Below are 21,069 nucleotides of genomic sequence, written 5' to 3'. Positions count from 1 at the left end.
AAAGTAGTGTCAGAGTTAAAGTAAATAACTCAATACAGTTAGAACGCCACACTTTGCTTTTAAGCATGAGCACGTTTTATTTGTTACTTTTTTTTGGAATATTTATTCAAATAAGTTTTTTGCATTTACAATTTAAAGCATTACATTACCCCTACCCTACCACAACTACACAGCTTTGAAAGAAAAGAAAAAGGAAAATGAAAAAACAAAAATAAAATAATGAAGGATTCTGATTTCTGCTTTCCAATCCGTCTCATCATGGACCAACGTTTATCCTTTTCATCATCCTGTTTCTCAGTATTTAACTGTGAATTGATTTTAATTAATGAATAAGTTAACACATTGCTTAATATAAGAATGTTCAGTGCATTTGCCTGTTTCTTTATACCTATTTTCAGGAGCCAGCAAACTAGGTCAGAGGTCATGGAGACCTTGAGTGGAACTGAGGGCTGAGGACTGGAAGCAACTGTTTCTGTTGTTATTTCTACGACTTAATACTGTCTAAAATGTCTAAAGTGATTTTGCTATTTTTACGGGTAAATCTTTTAAAGTGATTCTACTTTTTATTCAAGAGACTTTGTGTAGTAAGAATATAACTGCCTGAATGTAGATTATACCAGTTTTTAACCAGTTTCGATAAAGATGGCTGACGGTACACTCAGCCTTGGATAAGAAACAGATTATACTTTATGTGTGTGTGTTCTATTTGATTGTTGATCCGTTTCACAGGTCTGGAGCCAGCTCTAATCAGTCTAAAGGATGTCTGACGTTTATGTTTAGATATTGTTCAGAATTGTACGCACAAACCCCACATGGAAATGTTCCTAGTTTATCTGTGTTTTAACCAATCAGGTTAGAACACCTGTATGTGTGACGCAGTTAATGACGTTATGTGAGAGTATAATTGTTATTGATTGGTGATTGTGAGCAGAGCGGCCTAGGAACTCATTGCGAGTGTTGAAGCTGGCTTCTGTTGATGTAACTGCAAACTATCTTCAGTAAACTTGATTTATTTATTAAAATCTCTGACTCCGGCTCTTCTTCATCTACCAGACTGGTCATTCTTTGGGTCAAACTGTAACCAATCCCCACAATAAAAAAAACATAAAAATAAAATATATATCATTTCTGAGTTGACTGAGAAAACAGTGTACCATATTTGTTTGGTCCATATGTTGTCATGTAACATAAGAGGCTTGGCAAGATCCAAAAGAAGGAATAAACAAAAGAGGAGCAACCTAATTCAAATAAATAAACAAATAAATAAAACAAAAAATATTAATAATAATAATAATAATAGTTATATTTATTGTCATATATTTATTTATATAGCTATTTAATCATTAAAGAAACAACAACAACATACACAAAAAATCAGCCATCAGTCTTTAATTTTTATATTAAAATGCACTTAAATTTATAAATGACTATAAAAAACATTATAATAGACTGTTGCACATTTGTGTTGTCAGTATGCTCATGTTTATATATGCCTATAGTTGTATGCGCAATTTTTGTATATTTACAGTATGACCACTTTGAAAAATGGAGGTCGTGACTAACTGACATTGTTATTTTAGTCATAACAGGCTGAAAAATTTGGAAACCCCTGACCTATACCACGTCTTTTAGAGAGGCTCTGCTAAGTGGCTCTGCTTGTATTTTAAACCTCTGTCCTTTAAATTAAAAGTGTGTGTGTGTGTGTGTGTGTGTGTGTGTGTGCGCGAGTGTGTGTTTGATAAAGTTATGATTTAACCAGGCCTATAGATTCTCTCTAAAAGGACAATCAATACACAAGTTAGGCTCCAGCTCTGCAGAACTGATAAATGAATAGTCTTTGACCAATGCCTTGGTGTGAACCAAAGTGATTTGTGCACTAAAGCTAGCCATAGGATTGAATGTGCAAATTAAAAACCACAACTGCTAAATTAACATTAATGTTAAAAATACATTAAAATGTTCCTAAATAATTTAATAATAATAATATTTTTAAGCGTCACATTGTAAGTAGCGCTCTCACCTCTCAGCAAGAAGGTCGCTGGTTTGAGTCTCGACAGAGTCAGTTGGCATTCCTGTATAAAGTTTGCATGTTCTCCCCGTGTTGGCATGGGTTTTCTCCAGTTGCTCTGGTTTCCCCCACAGTCCAAAGACGTGGTATAGGTCAGGGGTTCCCAAACTTTTCAGTCTGTCAGTGAGTCGCGACCCCCATTTTTCGAAGTGGCCATACTGTAAATATACAAAAATTGCGCACACAATTATAGGCATATAAAAACATGAGCATATTGACAACACAAAAATTTTGATAGTCATTAATTAATTTAATTGCAATTTAATACAAAAAAATGTAAGGCTGATGGCTGATTTTTATTTGTATGTTGTTGTTGTTTCTTTAACGCAACTAGCTATCTTCTATGGGTATCTTCTGTGAATAATTTATGGTATATAATATTTATTTGAGTTTTGGAAATCATCAAGCGATCCCTAGTCATTGTCTTGCGACCCGCTAGGGGGTCCCGACCCCACTTTGAGAACCACTGGTGAATTGGGTAAGCTAATTATCTGTAGTGTTTGTGTGTGAATAAGTGTGTATGCCTATTTCCCAGCATTTAATATCAGAGGCTAGATATGATTAATGTGATTAATATGATTATGCAGTATTAACATATATTCCAGTATATTATCATAAGGATTATATATAATCATCATGACAGCATGTTTTTAGTTCATAGTAACTTATCTAGGTTAATCAAGATCTTACTTAATTTTATTAGTTATGCAAGCTGTTTTAGGTCTGTTCAACATAATATAAGTTCAATGGACTCATAAGATTAATTTGATTCAGCCTAAAAATAAAAAACAACCAGGATTTAAAAATAAATAAATATATTTATATATATATATATATATATATATATATATATATATATATATATATATGTGTGTGTGTGTGTGTGTGTGTGTGTGTGTGTGTGTGTGTGTGTGTGTGTGTGTGTGTGTGTGTGTATAGACCATTTTGAGATTTTGAGGGATGTAAACAAAATCAGTAGTCCAAATGTATTTCCTGTTTTACATTTTTAATTTCTATAGCTTCCGAGAATGCAAAAAGAGCCACATATTGATAAATAATGTTATGATAGCTGTTTTACCATTAAGTTATGATTAAATTGCCTCTTGTTACAGTTATGAAATAGTGGATGACTGAATGAAATGGTCTGTATTCTAAGTTACAGATGTACATTTATAAATACATATGCTATCTGGATTCAATCATATATTACATTTGTTTGCAGCTGGAAGGGCATCCGCTGAGTAAAACATATGCTGGATAAGTTGGCAGTTCATTCCGCTGTGGCAACCCCTGATTGATAGAGGGACTAAGCCAAAAAGAAAATGAATGAGTGAATATTACATTTGTGTGAAACGTCATCCTGCACTTTTAATGATAAAAATAAGTATTGAATAAGTTGTTTTCTTTCTTTCTTTTTGTTTATTTACATATTTTATTTATATTATACATATAACAATACAAGATCAATGAAAAATATAGTATTTATTAGATTTTTTTAAAAGTTGTATTAGCTAAGGGAACATGAGAATACATGACACACATATGGCACATGGCAATTCAGCTACTTACACTGAAATTAAAGTAATTACTTTAAATTCTGAGCACTTGCTATTGTATCCTGTTGTGGAGAAGGGATAATCCTAGACAAGCTTTAAGGAATTTCATTTTAAATATTCCGTACCATATAATAGGCTACATTGGGGACACAAATGCCACTGATTAGTATGAATGATCCGTTTTATTTACATATTTTATGCAACAATGTGAATATCATTTTGTAAGATTTAATGTACATTGACTGGAAATGTTCAGCAAATATAATAACAAAACGTTTGAGAACTTTAACCCTTATAAATATGAACTTTTTTTTTTACCACAAGTGATACCACAGGTGCAAGGTGTAAACTGTACTCTACTATGGTAAATGACTCCGAGTGAACTCCTTATAATTAGACTTGAGTAAACACGGGTACTTTCGTGCTTTGACTTGTCGGAAACTCCCACAAGTCAGTCATTCAAGTGCAACGTTATTTCCTGCAGCGATGTGTGTGACATGAGGTGATGCGCATAGGGAAACGATAAAAGCTCACGTTTATAGCGTTTGCATTGAAAGGAGGGACATGAAATAAGGTAAAGTGACGTTTTATAAATCTTTTCAACTGATTTCAGTACGATTTACATAAAAAAAGTTCGTCGCAAAGTTGTTAGCGGAACCTCAAGTCTCTCGTTTGATTTGAATTAAACAAGGAACTTGCAAAATACAGCATGTATGCAGTGTGATTATGCTTCTATTGTATTAAAATGTGGTTTTAATGACATCCTTTTAGTGATTTAGCCTACTGGGATTATTTGAGGAAGTTAAATGAGGATGCTAACGTTAGTTATTAAGAGACTGAACCATCAGTGTTTACAAAAGTAAAATGGTGTCCTGTCAGTGTTGTTTTTCATGACTGAATTTTCTTGTGAGACATAATAATGTACCTTGACGTATTTATTTGGTGTCCACTGTTGACTTTACATCCGGGAATAGCCTGAATGGATGGTCTCATAAAAGACTATTGTTCTTTTGACCTGTTTATCTATTGCTTGATGTTTGCATGTTCACGGTAAAACAATTACAAGTTCAGTCTAGGATTTAAGATTTAAGTACGTAATCCCTTATTTGCTCATATTGCCTCATAGTGTTCTCTATAGGGAAGTCCCCACCCTTTTAATGTTCTATGTTGGTGGTGGGGATCATTTCTGGTGGGAAATCTGCAGCATCATAGCTGTCATTGCGGTGACTAACAACTAGATTTGGTATTAGACATTTGGTCTTGGCTTTATGGTAAAAGGTTGTTGCTTTATTAAAACTATTTATAAGAAGCTAGAAGTACACTTTTAGGTTGTGTTCACCCTTGACAGGTTTGCTGGGATTTAAATAAACACTGGTGTGATTGCTCTGTTGGTGTTGTAAGTGTAAACACTGCTATTTGAATCACACTATTCAACAAGAAGTGGACCAAGACTACTGAAATGATGAATTTTGATCACGTCCAGATGAACCACGGTGCTGTTAAATTAAAATATATGTTTGGTGAAAACATACCAAAGGCATTCAGACAAACTTAAACCTAGACATGATTTGAAGAATGAGAGAAGCCATACATGTTTATTCTCATCACAGGAACACAATACATTTATGCAACTTGGAAAAAAAAAAAAAACATCAATATGCATTTGAAATCTGGCCAGTAGATCTTAATTTGTGTGCAAGAGGAATATTATTAATATAATATTAATAGAGTTATAATAGACATACAATGTCAATGAGTCATGTCAATACAAGTCATAAATGCACAGCACATAGCATTTATTTTGGATGTTTGGAAAGTTTAGTCACAAAATATGTCATAAAAGTTTGTTTTTATTTTATAAATTGCAATTATGTCTTATAAATTACAATGTGTACACCTATTTGTATATTATGAAAAGTATTTTTATTAAGGATGCACTGACTGTCGGCTGCTGATATTTATATTTTAAGCTATTGCAATAATAAGGGAAAAGGCATCGATGCTTTATTAATTTGGATATCTTTTTCGGTAATTCAATGTTTTCTCAGCGCAAAATTGTTAAATACTTGCAAAGAACTAAATATAATCTGTAAAAAAATATTAGAATGTGTACTAAATGCCAGATGTGCTTTGGGAAATCAGCTGGTGTGCACCATGCGCATACACTGGGAAAAATGATTAGTTATTTTGGGGTAAAACGTCTTTGACATTAAAAGAAATCAACCACACTTTAATAAGTCAGTATTTGTTTGGAGCAGCAAGATTTATATATTCCTTACAACAAAAGCACTGGCTTTATTAGTTAACTGTATTAAATACATGTGTTCTATTATATGTCAAATGAAAGTTGCTGTTGTTAAAGTCCATGTGAAATCAAAATTTACAATGTTTATTTTGCTAGCTCACATAGTTATGCTTAAGGTGAATAATTAATCCACGCTAGGTAATCCACTAAAAAAACAATGTGTTTTGGTTATCTTCAAATAAATTCTGACCGTTTGCTTCTGCATTTGAAGTAGAATTTCTTTCGTTGATGTCAAAGTGAGGGCTTTCATAACAACTGCATATTAATGTCCTTAACCACACCCTGCTTACGGTTAGTTTGATGTAAGAGAATGATGTACTTAATATTTAATTTCACTTGGAAGTACATCGACATGGTCAAATTCAAGTCTTAGGGCTCTGTTTTAATGATCTAAGCACAAAGTCTAAAGCGCATGTCGCAAAAGCTTTAAGGGCGTGTCCGAATACACTTTTGCTATTTTAAGGATGGAAAAATACAGTCTGCGCCCTGGCGCCTGGTCCAACAGGGTTGTGCTTGTTCTCTTAATGAGTTATAGGTGTGCTTTTAGCACAACATGCATTGAACCAATCAGAGTTTCATCTGCCATTCCCGTTTAGAGTCAGTTGTGTCAAGCCATGGCGCATTTGCTATTTACATGGCGAACTTTGTGTTGAAGTGGAAAAACTAAATACCTCACTAGCAAGAAAACTGTTAAACAGACCATCTGCAGCGCGAGGATAAAGAACGAGCCTTCTTCATTATGCCTCTTTACTTACTCTTTACTTTACTTTTACCCTTCACTCCTTTATTTCGTGGAATAAGGAAACGGTGTTATACACACTCCACTGAAGACATCTATTAGCCTACATACTTAATTCAGCTTAAGTGGAAAGACTTTTTCAAAACTATTTATGAATTCAGTTCTAATTTCCAGCAAATAAATAAATGAACAATAATAATGAAGTGTGGTCAAAAAGCAAAGTAATATCCAAACACGCATCCTATTCTTATGCCCCATATGGTGATGCAAATGTCTCTAAAACCCAACAGGTGGACAAATCTAAACCTTTTTTTATTAAATCAAATATAAACATGCATAAAATTAATAATACTACTAATAATAACATTATACAAATGCAAATTGTCATGAATTAACTGAAAAAAAAAAGTCCTGGGGTGAAGAAGGCATGGAGGCAGTGGTTTTAATATTTATGTAGAAAATAATTTATATATATATATATATATATATATATATATATATATATATATATATATATATATATATATATATATATATATATATATATATATATATATTTTAAAACTTTTTAAAACATTTTAAAACTTAAAAAAGATATTTGTGTATTGCTCTACATTCTGTGTGTATTAAGCAATGTGTAAGCGTTTGGACCTGCATAGGCACTTAACTTGCGCGCTTTGCTCTGGACTTTTACTTGGTCAACAGCGTGGTCTTTTTCAGTTTCTCAAAATAGCAACGCACCAACAATGCGCCTTAGCACACTTCCTTTGTAGACCAGCACACGCATGAATACATAAGGTTATGCAAATTGATTTGCTATTTAAACAACGTTTTGCAAAATGTGAAAATTAGAGTTGCGCTGGTCTGAAAATAGAAACAAATCACGCCATACACGTCTTGTGTCTTATTGCGCCGGGTGTATGATAGGGCCTATAGCGAATTCTGAATGTCAAAAATCACCTTTGTAGATTTTCATATTGTACTTTTTTCAAGATCAACTTGTCTTTTTTTTATCTTAAATCTTAAAATGTCTTAAAATGTTGTATAATTGAAATCCATCCAATCCATGTTTATTAGAATTAATTTCATTCATTAATTCATTTTCTTTTCGGCTTAGTCCCTTTATTAATCTGGGGTCGCCACAGCAGTATGAACTGCCAAGTGCCAACTTATTCAGCTCTTTTTTTCATGCAGCGGAAACCCACGCGAACGCAGGGAGAACTTGCAAACTCCACACAGAAACGTCAACTGACCTAGCCGAGGCTCAAACCAGCGATCTTCTTGCTGTGAGGCGACAGCACTACCTACTGCGCCACTGCGTCACCCCGTATAATTAATTTAATGGAGAAAAAAGATACTAGATAGTACTGCATGTAATTGACCAATATCAGAGTCAGAACTTGAACATTTGTGTTGTTAAAATTAGCATCGGCAAAAACAACAGCAAAAAATAAATAAATTCTATCATTGCAACATACATTTTTTATTATATAGTTATTTTTTAAAGTCTGCACTAAAAGAACCAAACTTCAAGTGTGAACATCCCCTTAAGTTTTCATTATGAACAACAGTGCATTGTATATGGTGCAATAAAGGTCTCATACATGTGTTTGTAGAGGCAAATCTCGCAGGCCATAACAACCTCATCATTTACTCTCTGTTTTAATCTTTATTTCCTAGGAAAGATGCGAGACAGGCTGGTTGAACTGGAAGGTATCGCCACCAAAATCATCAAAGAAGAAGAAGACCAAGCAGACAGTGGAGATGACGTGGACAATGATGAATTTGAGCAGCACGCGGTGGTGTTCGAGGGCGAGGACATCATGGAGGACGCCTTCAAGGAAGCCCAATCCATCCAGAAAGAAATCGCCCAGCTCCGAATGGAGGTGAAGAGGCTGGGTAAGCAGAACACGCGCTTTCTCACCTCCGTCAGACGTATTAGCAGCATCAAGCGCGACTCGAATACCATTGCACGCAGCATCAAAACCAAAGGGGAGAGCCTGTATGCACGGATACAGAAGCTGGATGGACTTTGCAAAGAGTTGGAGGAGAAACAAGGAGCTCATTCGGCTTTGGTGCGCATGATACGCGGCCAGTTTGTCTCCATAACTGGTGCTTTTCACGAGGCTATGAATGAGTACAATGCAGCAGAAATGGCTCAGAGAGACAACTGCATGACACGCATCCAAAGGCAAGCGGAGATCGTGGGCAAAGAAGTGACTGAGAATCAAATCGAAGAAATGATTGAGACCGGCAAGTGGAACGTTTTCTCTGATGACTTGCTCACGGACGGGCGAACGGCTCGCTCAGCGCTCACTGAGATCGAGAATCGCCACAAGGAGCTTTTGGAGTTGGAGAGTCGCATACGGGACATCCGAGAGTTGTTTTTCCAACTGGCTTTACTGGTGGAGGAACAAGGGCCCATGGTGGACAACATTGAGGCCAATGTATACGCCACCCAAGACTACATGGCCAAAGCTACAACTCAGATAAAGAAGGCTGTCAAATACAAGAAGAAAAACCCCTGTCGGCAGATCTTCTGCTGCTGTTTTCCGTGTTGCAATAAATAACCTTTGTGCATTTCGCATAGCAGACAAACAGCTGTCTTGCATGCTAGCGTTAACCATGTCATGTGATTTACTCTCAAGACACCAACCAATGCCCGTTGCCTGCGCTTTATGGCTGTCATTGTGAAAAACCACAGGAACTGCGATGCAAATGAGGTGAAGTGATCATGCATTTTCACTGCTGCTCTTCTGTGGGTGTCACAGGACATCTAGATGATGTGTTTGAAGATATTAAAAAGGAAACCACAAGTGTTTTTTACGCCCATGTACAGTACACATGCAAAACATTACACAGAAACATGTTTTAATGGGGAGTCCACTGCTTTGTTTTAAGGGGCATTTGGGTTTGTGTACATTTGTATTAATTTAATAAATATTTTTATCTTTGAAACCTTTTTCTTTTAATGTTTGTTTCGTCAGCGTATTGCTCTGGGGTTCATCATGAGAACATTTAGGCAATACGTTGTATTGCAACATTGTAGGTTTCCCAAGCATGAGAGGCACTTCTGCAATATCACTTGCAAAAGGTGTTGTGCAAAAGTACATTGTGGTTTCGAAGTAAAGGTTGAAAACCTCCTTTATTTGAACAATTTACCGAGAACAATCTCCAAGCAACTTTTTACATCGTTGTATTTACATATAAGTTTATTTATAAACTAATTTGGAGAGGATCACGTGCTTATGATTGCTTGCAGCCTATTATTCAATTCATGATTCACCAATCAGACGATTCCTAAGCCACTATAAATACCCTAAGTTTTATATAACAGCCATGTTCGTTGTGAAGAATCCCCCCTTCCACCCCTACTCCTCCTCCTTTTCTAGATGGGTGGCACAATGGTTAGCACTGTTGCCTCACAGCAAGAACGTCACTGGTTCTAGTCGTTACAAAGCGAGCCGACGTTTCTGTGCGGAGTTTACACACTCTCCCCATGCTCACGTGGGTTTTTCCCAGTTTCCTTCCACCGTCTGAAAACATGCAACTAAAGTTAATTGACTTATCCAAATCGGCACCATAGACATGCTCCTAGTAAGTAGTTATCTGTTAAGAGCAGTCGCTATCTGTCCATTAGTTACTACAGCAGAGGAGTTCTTGAGATGTACCTGAGCTCAAACTCCCCTCTCGCCTTGCAAACGGAAGGGAGCCCCAGGCTCGAGGATCTATCTATCTTTCTGTCTATCTGTCTGTCTGTCTGTCTGTCTGTCTGTCTGTCTGTCCACTTACCTACCTACCTACTTGCATGCTTCTAACCTACTTACTTACGTGCTTACATGCTTACCTGGATGCTTACCTGCTTGGTTGCTTACCTACATACTACCTGGTTACTTCCTGCTAACTTACCTACCTACTTACCTATTTACTTACCTCCTTACTTAACTGCTTACTTACTGTACCTCCTTACTTACTTACCTACCTACCTAGTAAGTATTTGGCATCACAACATTTCAGTTTTTGCTGTTCAGTTGATCTGAAAGGCAGATTCATTGTGTTTCAAATGCCAATTTTATTTTGCATATTCATAATGCATGTAATATGCACATTAATTATTTCTAGGCTAAATAAAGCAATTGTTTTCTAATTTTATGGTCAGTTAGATGCATTTACTTTCTTTTATAGATTGCTTGGCTTATACACTGTTCCATATATTATATATATATATATATATATATATATATATATATATATATATATATATATATATATATATATATATATATATATATATATATATATATATATATATATATATATATATATTAATATATATTAATATATATATATATATTATATATATATATATATATATATATATATATATATATATATATATATTTATATATATATATATATATATATATATATATTAATATATATTAATATATATATATATATTATATATATATATATATATATATATATATATATATATTAATATATATTAATATATATATATATATATATATATATATATATATATATATATATATATATATATATATATATATATAATATAATATAATATAATATAACATCTGTCCATTGGATCTTAAGACCAACGCCTTAACCACTCGGCCATCCTGGTTGTTACATGTTAACAGTTCTTTGATTGGTAAATATATAACTTGGGATTTATGTTAAATTGAGATGTGTTTCAATGTGATTTGCTGACGAATGTGGGGGACAAAATAATTTTAATTAAAAAAAAAAATAAATTCTTTTTAAAGTACTTTTTCTCTAACAAGCTCATCATGAAGTGTTTCTGTCAGATTTCTTACAGTGATGCATTTGGCGTCACGAGTTTTAAAATTTTGCCTTGAGGCTTTTCTGTGGATCTGAAAAGCACATTCATAATGGTTTAAATGTTCAAGCTTAACTTATGTTTCCATATGCACAATTCTATAGCTAAATGCTCATGCTTTTGGTGAAAAGGGACATTTCTGGAAAGGTGCTGTTTTATTTTTTCTGTTAGATGCAGTTTACTAAAAAAATCATATTTTATGCAGCAAATAAAGAGGCTATCAGTGCAGTGAATATCATTTTGGTATGAAGAGACTCCTGAAAAAGCACCGTCACTGTATTTAATGAGTATTTTTTAGATATATTTTTGTCTTTGTAAAAAGCAGTGGTTTGTTTTCTCACTTTGTTTCATTCGGCTGTATTTACATATAAAGCTAAGCTCTACCAGGAGTGGGGTTTGAACCCACGAGGACATCTGTCCATTGGATCTTAAGTCCAACGCCTTAACCACTCGGCCATCCTGGTTGTTAAAACTTAATAATCTTTTGTTTGCTAAATAAATAACTGGAGATTTCTGTTAAAATTAATTTCATTGTGATTTGCCGATGAATGTGGGAGGTAAAATAAAAATTAATACAGAGGTTTCCAGTGAATTTGCTGTTTCAGAAACAGCGACCTACTTGCTTTAAGGCCAACATGCTACCCACTGCACCACCACGTCACCCTAAATCAAAGTTCTACCAGGAGTGGGGTTTGAACCCACGAGGACATCTGTCCATTGGATCTTAAGTCCAACGCCTTAACCACTCGGCCATCCTGGTTGTTACATGTTGATAGTTCTTTGATTGGTAAATATATAACTTGGGATCTATGTTAAAATGAGATGTGTTTCAATGTGATTTGCATTGTGAAAAGCACATTGATGATGTTTTTGATGTTCAAGCTTAACTTATGTTTCCATATGCACAATTCTATAGCTAAATGCTCACGCTTTTGGTGAAAAGGGACATTTCTGGAAAGGTGCTGTTTTATTTTTTTCTGTTAGATGCAGTTTACTAAAAAAATCATAGTTTATGCAGCAAATAAAGAGGCTACCAGTGCAGTGAATATCATTTTGGTATGAAGAGACTCCTGAAAAAGCACCGTCACTGTATTTAATGAGCATTTTTTAAATATATTTTTGTCTTTGTATAAAGCAGTGGTTTGTTTTCTCACTTTGTTTCATTCGGCTGTATTTATATAAAGCTAAGCTCTACCAGGAGTGGGGTTTGAACCCACGAGGACATCTGTCCATTGGATCTTAAGTCCAACGCCTTAACCACTCGGCCATCCTGGTTGTTGTGAGTATTTCACTTTCGCTTGCTAAATAAATAACTTGAGATTTCTGTTAAAAGAGTTTCAATGTGATTTGCTGATGAATGCTGATGAAATAACAGTTTTCAACAAAAAGAAAGCTTAGTTTAGGCAGCTAATAAAGAGATTCCCAGTGAATTTATTGGATACACTTTCAGTCATGATATAACAGTGAATGTTCTTACTTTTTAAAGTACTTTTTCTCTAACAAGCTCATCATGAAGTGTTTCTGTCAGATTTCTTACAGTGATGCATTTGGTGTCACAAGTTTTACACTTTTGCCTTGAGGTTTTTCTGTGGATCTGAAAAGCACATTCATGATGGTTTAAATGTTCAAGCTTAACTTATGTTTCCATATGCACAATTCTATAGCTAAATGCTCATGCTTTTGGTGAAAAGGGACATTTCTGGAAAGGTGCTGTTTTATTTTTTCTGTTAGATGCAGTTTACTAAAAAAATCATAGTTTATGCAGCAAATAAAGAGGCTATCAGTGCAGTGAATATGATTTTGGTATGAAGAGACTCATGAAAAAGCACCGTCACTGTATTTAATGAGCATTTTTTAGATATATTTTTGTCTTTGTAAAAAGCAGCAGTTTGTTTTCTCACTTTGTTTCATTTGGCTGTATTTATATATAAAGCTAAGCTCTACCAGGAGTGGGGTTTGAACCCACGAGGACATCTGTCCATTGGATCTTAAGTCCAACGCCTTAACCACTCGGCCATCCTGGTAATTGTGAGATAACAATCTTTCGTTTGCTAAATAAATAACTAGAGATTTCTGGTAAAATGAATTTCATTGTGATTTGCTGATGAATGTGGGGGACAAAATAACAGTTTTCAACAAAAAGAAACCCCCATAGCAAAATTTATCTGGCCCAGATCTGGCCCACACCATCAGCATTTGGTTGGCCCACATGCCGCAGTGAATTACAGTACATGACTGGACCAAGTCTGGCTTCCATACAAGTGACAAACATGGACCATATCTGGGCCAAGTCTCAGCCAAGTAATTAACACATAACTGGGCCTGGACTAGGCCAGCTATGTTGGTGTCATGACTGCAATGTTTTTTATTAACCCATGAAGTATTTCTCTTTATGGCTGTGCTTTTTCTTGAAGCGACCTGATTGATAGAATTTTTTCTTTGCACAAAAATAATTTTAATTTATTTTAAAAGTCGATCGAGATAGACCAAACTTATGTGGCCCAGATATACATATACATATATATATATATATATACATGTAAACATCTGGGCCAAATACTACATTTGGGATCTGGCCCAAGACTTGAGTGCCGCTTGTAAGACAGTGCCACCTCAGCCAAACCTAGGCCATGTTTGGCCTACATGCTGCATGCCAGTGCTGGACGAATGCCTGCTGTGCCAGCTTTATGCCAAATCTGGGCCAGAATTCTTTGCTATCTGGGAAGCTTAGTTTAGGCAGCTAATAAAGAGATTCCCAGTGAATTTGTTGGCTCAGTACACTTTCAGTCATGATATAACCGTGATTCTTCTTTCTTTTTAAAGTATTTTTCTTCTAACAAGCTCATCATAAAATGTTTCTGTCAGATTTCTTACAGTGATGTATTTGGCGTCACAAGTTTTACACTTTTGCCTTGAGGTTTTTCTGTGGATCTGAAAAGCACATGCATGATGTTTTAAATGTTCAAGCTTAATTTATATTTCCAAATGCACAATTTTATAGCTAAATGCTCATGCTTTTGGTATGAAGAGACTTTTCAAGAAAGGAACTGTTTATTTTTTCTCAGTTTTTCTGTTAGATCCATTTTACATTTTAATCATAAATGGTGTCATTTTCATATTCTGCTTTACATATAAGGTGAAGTTCAACCAGTAGTGGGGCTTGAACGCACAAGGACATCTGTCTGTTAGATCTCAAGGTCAATGCCTTAACCAGTCAGCCATCCTGGTTGTTAATTATAGTGATTGACCTTCTCTTTGACAAATGAATGACTTCAGATGTAAAAAATAATTTTATTGGGATTTGCAGATGAACATACGGTGTCAGAATAAAAGTTTTGCATTAATTTAGTTAAAACAAAACAAATCTTTATAGTTTTATTGCCATATTTATAGTTTAATAGTTTATTATAGTGCAAGAGAACACCCATCAGGTGAATGTACTAATAATTTAAGAGTTGCTGTATCAGTGCACTTTCAGTCATGATATAACAGTGAATCTTCTTTCTTTGTAAAGTACTTTTCTTCAAACAGGCTCATCATGAAGTGTTTCTTTTAGATTTATTACAGAGATACATTCAGTCACACGTTTCATACTTTAGCCTTGAGGTTTTTCTGTAGATCTGAAAAGTACAATTTGGGGTCATAAAATTTATTTAGCATCATTTTAGTTAAATTAACAACAACAACATCAACAAAAAACATAGTTTACAAAAAAATAAAAACATAATTTTTGGTATGATGGCGTCAATCAGACCGTTATGGGCTGATCTGTAAGCAGAATTGCGCTGAACACTTTTCAAACCTCCCTTTAAGTAGTAAATCCAAGAATTCCCTCAAGAAAAGGGGTGTGTGAATAAGGCATTTGCATTCAGTGCTGACTGTAGGAAAGGCACACCTTTTACAGTGGTTCAAAAGATACCTGAAGTTATATATTTATTGTTTTGAGTATGTCTATTTCTGACGGAATGAGACCATTGTACTAGTCGCACTGAGACATTTCAAATGATATCAAACATGATAGATACAGTCACTTGGGTGGAAATAGAACATTCAGACTTTGAGATGGCCATACTGTATGAGTACAGTGTGTAGAGGGGGTGGTTGAACAAAGGAGATTCAGGGGATTCAAATGTAAATGGAGCAAAGGAGGGGAACTGGTCTTTTCCTGTCTGCTGGGTTGTGGAGTCAATTTGTCTCTGTTTTCGGCTCATGTTTGAATTGTCAAAGACATCAAAATGTTTGTGATATCTTACTTGAATTTTACAATATATATTAAGTTAAGCTCTACCAGGAGTGGGGTTTGAACCCACGAAGACATCTGTCCATTGGATCTTAAGTCCAACGACTTAACCACTCGGCCATCCCGATTGCAAAGTATTCAAACATGTTATCATTAATAAATATGTTTCATTGCCAATGACTGCAAACATCATTCATTCATTTTCCTTCGGCTTAGTGCCTTCATTTATCAGGGGTTGCCACATCAGAATGAACCACCAACTTATCCAGCATATGTTTTACTCAGCAGATGCCCTTCTAGCTGCAACCCAGTACTGAGAAGCATCCATTCACATCCCAGAGGAAACCCACACAAACACAGGAAGAACATGCAAACACAGAAATGCCAACAGATCCAGTCGGGGCTTAAACCAGCAAGCCTCTTGCTGTGAGGGGAACAGCACTACCCACTGCACCACCGTTTCACCTGACTGCAAACAATAACAACAAAAATCTTGTCAGCTAATCAGCTATTCAAGAGGATGCCTATCTAGTGATTTTGCTAATGCTTTCAGATTTGCCATATCTCAGTACACTTTCAGTCATACTGTATACTACCATACTGTAGCAGTAGATCTTCAAACTGTTGTCAGTCAGTGTCAGCTATATTGCATTTGTTTATTCTCTGGTCTTTTTTCTTTGGATTTTGATGAAACAAGGCCATACAGACAATTTGATGTTGTAATTCACTTCGTGACTGCAGTTGGCGCTGCATCTGTATTTGACGGCCAACAACATTAAAGCACTGTCATTTATGAATGTGTTTGTGATGTCCTCTTCAGAGAGAAGTGACTCACTGCCTTCCTGCTCCTTTTGTCTAAATGCTCCTATTCAGTTATGTTAGATTTGGGCAAAAACGTGTTAAATCAAAAGCATGCTATCTTCTTACATATATATATATATATATATATATATATATATATATATATATATATATATATATATATATATATATATATATATAATAAGCATAAAGTTGAAAACTTATATGCACTGAAAAACTGAGTGTCCTACTGCATTATTTATAGTCAGGCCCGGCCCTAACCAATTTGGCGCCCTAGGCAAGATTTCAGGTGGCGCCCCGTCACATCGCAGTAAATTCCACTGCTAGTGTAAAGTCAAAAGAAACTAAACAGCTTTTTGATCGACAACTACAAGCTGGGAAAATGTCAGATAAATATGCCAATGCAATTAACATTATTGCTGAATAGATCTAATATTTACACATTTGCTTGAGGAAGGAATGATGGAGGTAGTTACATTAATAATACTATTTTCCAAAACCTCTATGCCCTTCCATAACATTAGCTGACGTAAAACGAACAGATAGCACTATAGCTATTTAATGATTAGCAATGTTATGTCATATCTATCAACGTTGGGATGTTAAAATATGGGACAACAAATAGCTTCAAATGATAGAATACATAGCAAACAATAGAAAATATTGACAATAAAATAAAAGGTTTAACCTATTAAAACCTATTAAAATCAATGGCCTATCCAGAAATTAAATAAAGCTAAAAAACTTTTAATTGTATTTGCTATTTAGTGAAGAGCAGCAAATGAATCTCTCATTGTGTTTTGTTTGATAACAGAGGTGTTAATTGTAAGAATTCACAGATCTATAATGAATGAATGAATGAAGCATTCGACTACTTTAGTAACTGTTGTGCTCATTTAAGAGAAAATTAGTTGTGTTTAAAATAAAACAAGCAGAATAGAGCAAAAAATAATAATAATAAAAATAAAAAAGAAGCACTTTTCCGACGGTCCCTTAACTGAGAGCTCCACTCCGCGCGAGCTCAGCTCTCCCGGCTAAACGGAGCAGTGCTCGTAATATCGAGCGAAAAAAAGAGAAAAAGACAGCTGTGAAACATAGCCAGCTTGGTCTTTTTGTAGGAAACACACTTTAGATCTTTTTAGGGTTAGAGGTTTTTGAGTTATTGCCATCTATCACTGAATGTGTGTCAGGAATACTGAAAACAAAACCAACTTACCCCCGCTCATTTCTGGCGCCCCCTGGATGTATAGCGCCCTTGCCTATACTGCCTATGCCACGGGCCTGCCCTGTTTATAGTGATATTTGTTATAATCAAACATTAATTCTCAGTTCAGTTGAGGAAATGGGATGTTTTGCTGTTACACCACTAGATGTCCTCATCGTACTTTTTAGCTCTCAATCTATGTGTTGCAATGAGACCTAAACTGATGCACTACATATTGAGCAAATGAATTAATTAATATTTAAAAATGCTGTAATAAATGTTGTAAGATTACCTTTGTTTTAGATATTGTCAATTTAGCAGAACAAGTAACTGGTCTACCGAGAACAATTAAATAAAGGGATAGTTCTCTCAGCAAGAAGGTCGCTGGTTCGAGTCCCAGCTGGGCCATTTGGCATTTGTGTGAAGTTTGCATGTTCTCCCCGTGTTGGTGTGGGTGTCCTCTGGGTGCTCCGATTTTCCCTACAGTCTAAACACGTGCTATACTGAAGGTGAACTGAATAAACTAAATTGGCCGTAGTGTGAGAATGTAACAGTGTATTGTTGTTTCCCAGTACTGGGCTGCAGCTGGAAGGGCATTAGCTGCGTAAAACATAAGCTGGATTAGTTGGTGGTTCATCCCGCTGTGGCGACCCCTGATAAATAAAGGGACTCAGCTGAAGGAAAATGAATGAATGATTGATAGTTCACCTTAAATTTAAAATGTACTAATTATTTACTCACCCTTAAATCTTTCCAAACCTTTAGGCTATGAGTTTCTTTCTTCTGTTGGACACAAAAGAAGATAGTCTGAAGAATGTTGAAAACTTGTAAGCATTGACTTCCATTGTAGGAAAAACAAAAATTAAAGTCAATTATTACATGCTTTCAGCATTCTTCAAAATAACTTCTTTTAGGTTTCATCAAAAGAAACTCAGAAAGGTTGGAAAAAAGGGCGAGTAAACTGTATATTCTTTTGGGTGAACTATCTAATGGTTGAAGCTAAAACAAATAAATGACATGTTGCTTTAGGACCACATTACAGACATCTACACAGGAATCCTGATAGCTGTACTTTTACAAACATGATTATAAGCACATTAAAACTCAGCTTTACCAGGAGTGGGGTTTGAACCCACGAGGACATCTGTCCATTGGATCTTAAGTCCAACACCTTAACCACTCGGCCATCCTGATGACAAGCTGGTGAATAATTTGGCAAAATCACTGTTTACTTCTCTCTCTCTCTCTCTCTGTCAAAATGTACCGTGCATCAGGAAAGTATTCATAGCGCTTCACTTTTTCCACATTTGTTTATGTTACAGCCTTATTCCAAAATGGATTAAATTCACTTATTTGCTCAAAATTCTACACGCAATATGTACAGAAGTATTCACAACCTTTGGCGTGAAGCTCTAAATTGAGCTCAGGTACGTTCTGTTTCCACTGTTTTCTTGACTGGGGCAACGGTTCATCTTCCAGCAGGACAATAACCCAAATCACACAACCAAAATATAAATGGAGTGGCTTCACAACAACTCAATGGATGTGTTTGAGTGGCCCAGCCAGAGCCCAGACCTAAATCCTATTGAACATCTCTGGAGAGATCTGAAAATGGCTGTAAACCGTTGCTTCTCATCCAACCTGATAGAGCGTGAGAGGTACTGCAAAGAGGAATGGGCAAAAATTCCCAAAGACAGGTGTGCCAACCTTGTGGCATCATATTCAACAAGACTTGAGGCTGTTATTACTGCCAAAGGTGCATCAACAAAGTATTGAGCAAAGGCTGTGAATACTTCTGTACATGTGATTTTTCAGGGTTTTTTATATAAATTTGCAACAAATTTTAAAAATATTTTGGTCACATTGTCATTATGGGGTATTGTGTGTAGAATTGTGAGGAAAAAAATGAATTTAATCCATTTTGGAATAAGGCTGTAACATAAAAAAATATGGAAAAAAGTGAAGCGCTCTGAATACTCTCCGGATGCACAGTACAACAGCATTGTAAAATGTGTGATTTTGTAAAATTTTTTGAAAATTCTATAAATAAAGTTGGGAAAAAATATGCAGCAAATAAATAGTCAATTAACTCATAATTTCAGATTGATTTGCTGTATCAGTACACTTTCAGTCATGAAATAACAGTAAATGTTCCTTCTTTTTAAAGTACTTCTCTTCAATGTGCTTTTCAGATCTACAGAAAAGCCTCAAGGCAAAAGTGTAAAGCTTGTGACACTGAATACATCACTGTAAGAAATCTGAAAGCAACACTTCACAATGAGCTAGTTAGAAGAAAAGTACTTTAAAAAGAAAGAAGATTCACGGTTATTTCCTAAATGAAAGTGTACTGATACAGAACAACTCTGAAATTATTAATAGATATTTTTTTTCCCTTTTCGTTGTTTTAGTTGTATAAAACTAATCATATAAATTACATTATATAGACGCTCTGCCTTATAAATAGGGTAAGTTCTACCAGGAGTGGGGTTTGAACCCACGAGGACATTTGTCCATTGGATCTTAAGTCCAACGCCTTAACCACTCGGCCATCCTGGTCACAGAACATATTACTGATGTCCATCCCAGTACGTTTATTTCCAATGTACAATTAATGTATCAGAAATGACTAATAAAAACCACACCTGCATTAGACCAACTGGGCCTTCAGCAGGCACACAACATCATAAAATGTTAGGTTAGATTTAGGTCGTGACGTCATGTGACACAAATTCAACATCTAGCCAGCGTCTAATGACAACTTTATTTTGATGTCCAGTAACGACGTGAAATGACGTTAATATTTGATTGATTTTAGGTTGTGATGAAAAGTGACCGCCCAACATCTTAAACCAGCTTCACATTGACGTCAAATACTGACATTTATTTGTCAGACATGGCAACCAAAATTAAACATCTGATAGACGTCATGGTGGTAACATCCACACAACGTCATGCTGTGACATCACTAGATGTTGATAATTAGTTGATTTTAAGTTGGTCGTTGGGTTCTGACATCAACCTGATTTTCATTCCCAAACAAAATGCAATGTCCCTATGATGTCGGGGTACAACGTCAATCTGACATCATGTTGACGTCCTGTGCCTGCTGCGTGGGTTATTACAGCACTTGCATATTGTCAGTTGATTGTTGGTTAAATTGCCTCTACTATGGTCATTTGTAAGCTGCCAAATGAATGAACTGTACATGTAATATATTAGATGAAGATTAAGAGAATTCACACTAACTTCTTATTACATTATTTTGCCT

General features: G+C 35.3%; 1 protein-coding gene and 7 non-coding genes across 8 annotated transcripts; 1 reads left to right on the top strand and 7 right to left on the bottom strand.

Annotated features, from left to right (window-relative positions):
- Nucleotides 1-4,118: 4,118 nt before the first annotated feature.
- Nucleotides 4,119-9,622, top strand: stx11a (syntaxin 11a). The gene is given in 2 exon segments (NM_212910.1): nucleotides 4,119-4,198; nucleotides 8,349-9,622. A coding segment is annotated over 1 exon segment (885 nt). The 5' UTR covers nucleotides 4,119-4,198; nucleotides 8,349-8,353; the 3' UTR covers nucleotides 9,239-9,622.
- Nucleotides 9,623-11,916: 2,294 nt separating this feature from the next.
- trnal-uaa (transfer RNA leucine (anticodon UAA)) lies at nucleotides 11,917-11,999 on the bottom strand. The gene has a single exon. It is a non-coding gene; the product is annotated as a tRNA-Leu (tRNA).
- Nucleotides 12,000-12,212: 213 nt separating this feature from the next.
- trnal-uaa (transfer RNA leucine (anticodon UAA)) lies at nucleotides 12,213-12,295 on the bottom strand. Its single transcript has one exon. It is a non-coding gene; the product is annotated as a tRNA-Leu (tRNA).
- Nucleotides 12,296-12,727: 432 nt separating this feature from the next.
- Nucleotides 12,728-12,810, bottom strand: trnal-uaa (transfer RNA leucine (anticodon UAA)). Its single transcript has one exon. It is a non-coding gene; the product is annotated as a tRNA-Leu (tRNA).
- Nucleotides 12,811-13,476: 666 nt separating this feature from the next.
- Nucleotides 13,477-13,559, bottom strand: trnal-uaa (transfer RNA leucine (anticodon UAA)). The gene has a single exon. It is a non-coding gene; the product is annotated as a tRNA-Leu (tRNA).
- A 2,261-nt stretch (nucleotides 13,560-15,820) lies between these two features.
- trnal-uaa (transfer RNA leucine (anticodon UAA)) lies at nucleotides 15,821-15,903 on the bottom strand. Its single transcript has one exon. It is a non-coding gene; the product is annotated as a tRNA-Leu (tRNA).
- A 3,009-nt stretch (nucleotides 15,904-18,912) lies between these two features.
- trnal-uaa (transfer RNA leucine (anticodon UAA)) lies at nucleotides 18,913-18,995 on the bottom strand. Its single transcript has one exon. It is a non-coding gene; the product is annotated as a tRNA-Leu (tRNA).
- A 1,279-nt stretch (nucleotides 18,996-20,274) lies between these two features.
- On the bottom strand, nucleotides 20,275-20,357 carry trnal-uaa (transfer RNA leucine (anticodon UAA)). The gene has a single exon. It is a non-coding gene; the product is annotated as a tRNA-Leu (tRNA).
- Nucleotides 20,358-21,069: the final 712 nt, after the last annotated feature.

This window comes from Danio rerio, chromosome 17 (assembly GCF_052040795.2).
Source record: "Danio rerio strain M-AB ecotype USA chromosome 17, GRCz13ab, whole genome shotgun sequence".
Taxonomy (NCBI): Eukaryota; Metazoa; Chordata; class Actinopteri; order Cypriniformes; family Danionidae; genus Danio; species Danio rerio.
Note: the sequence above shows the minus strand (reverse complement) of the source record. Positions and strands in the feature narration are given on the sequence as shown.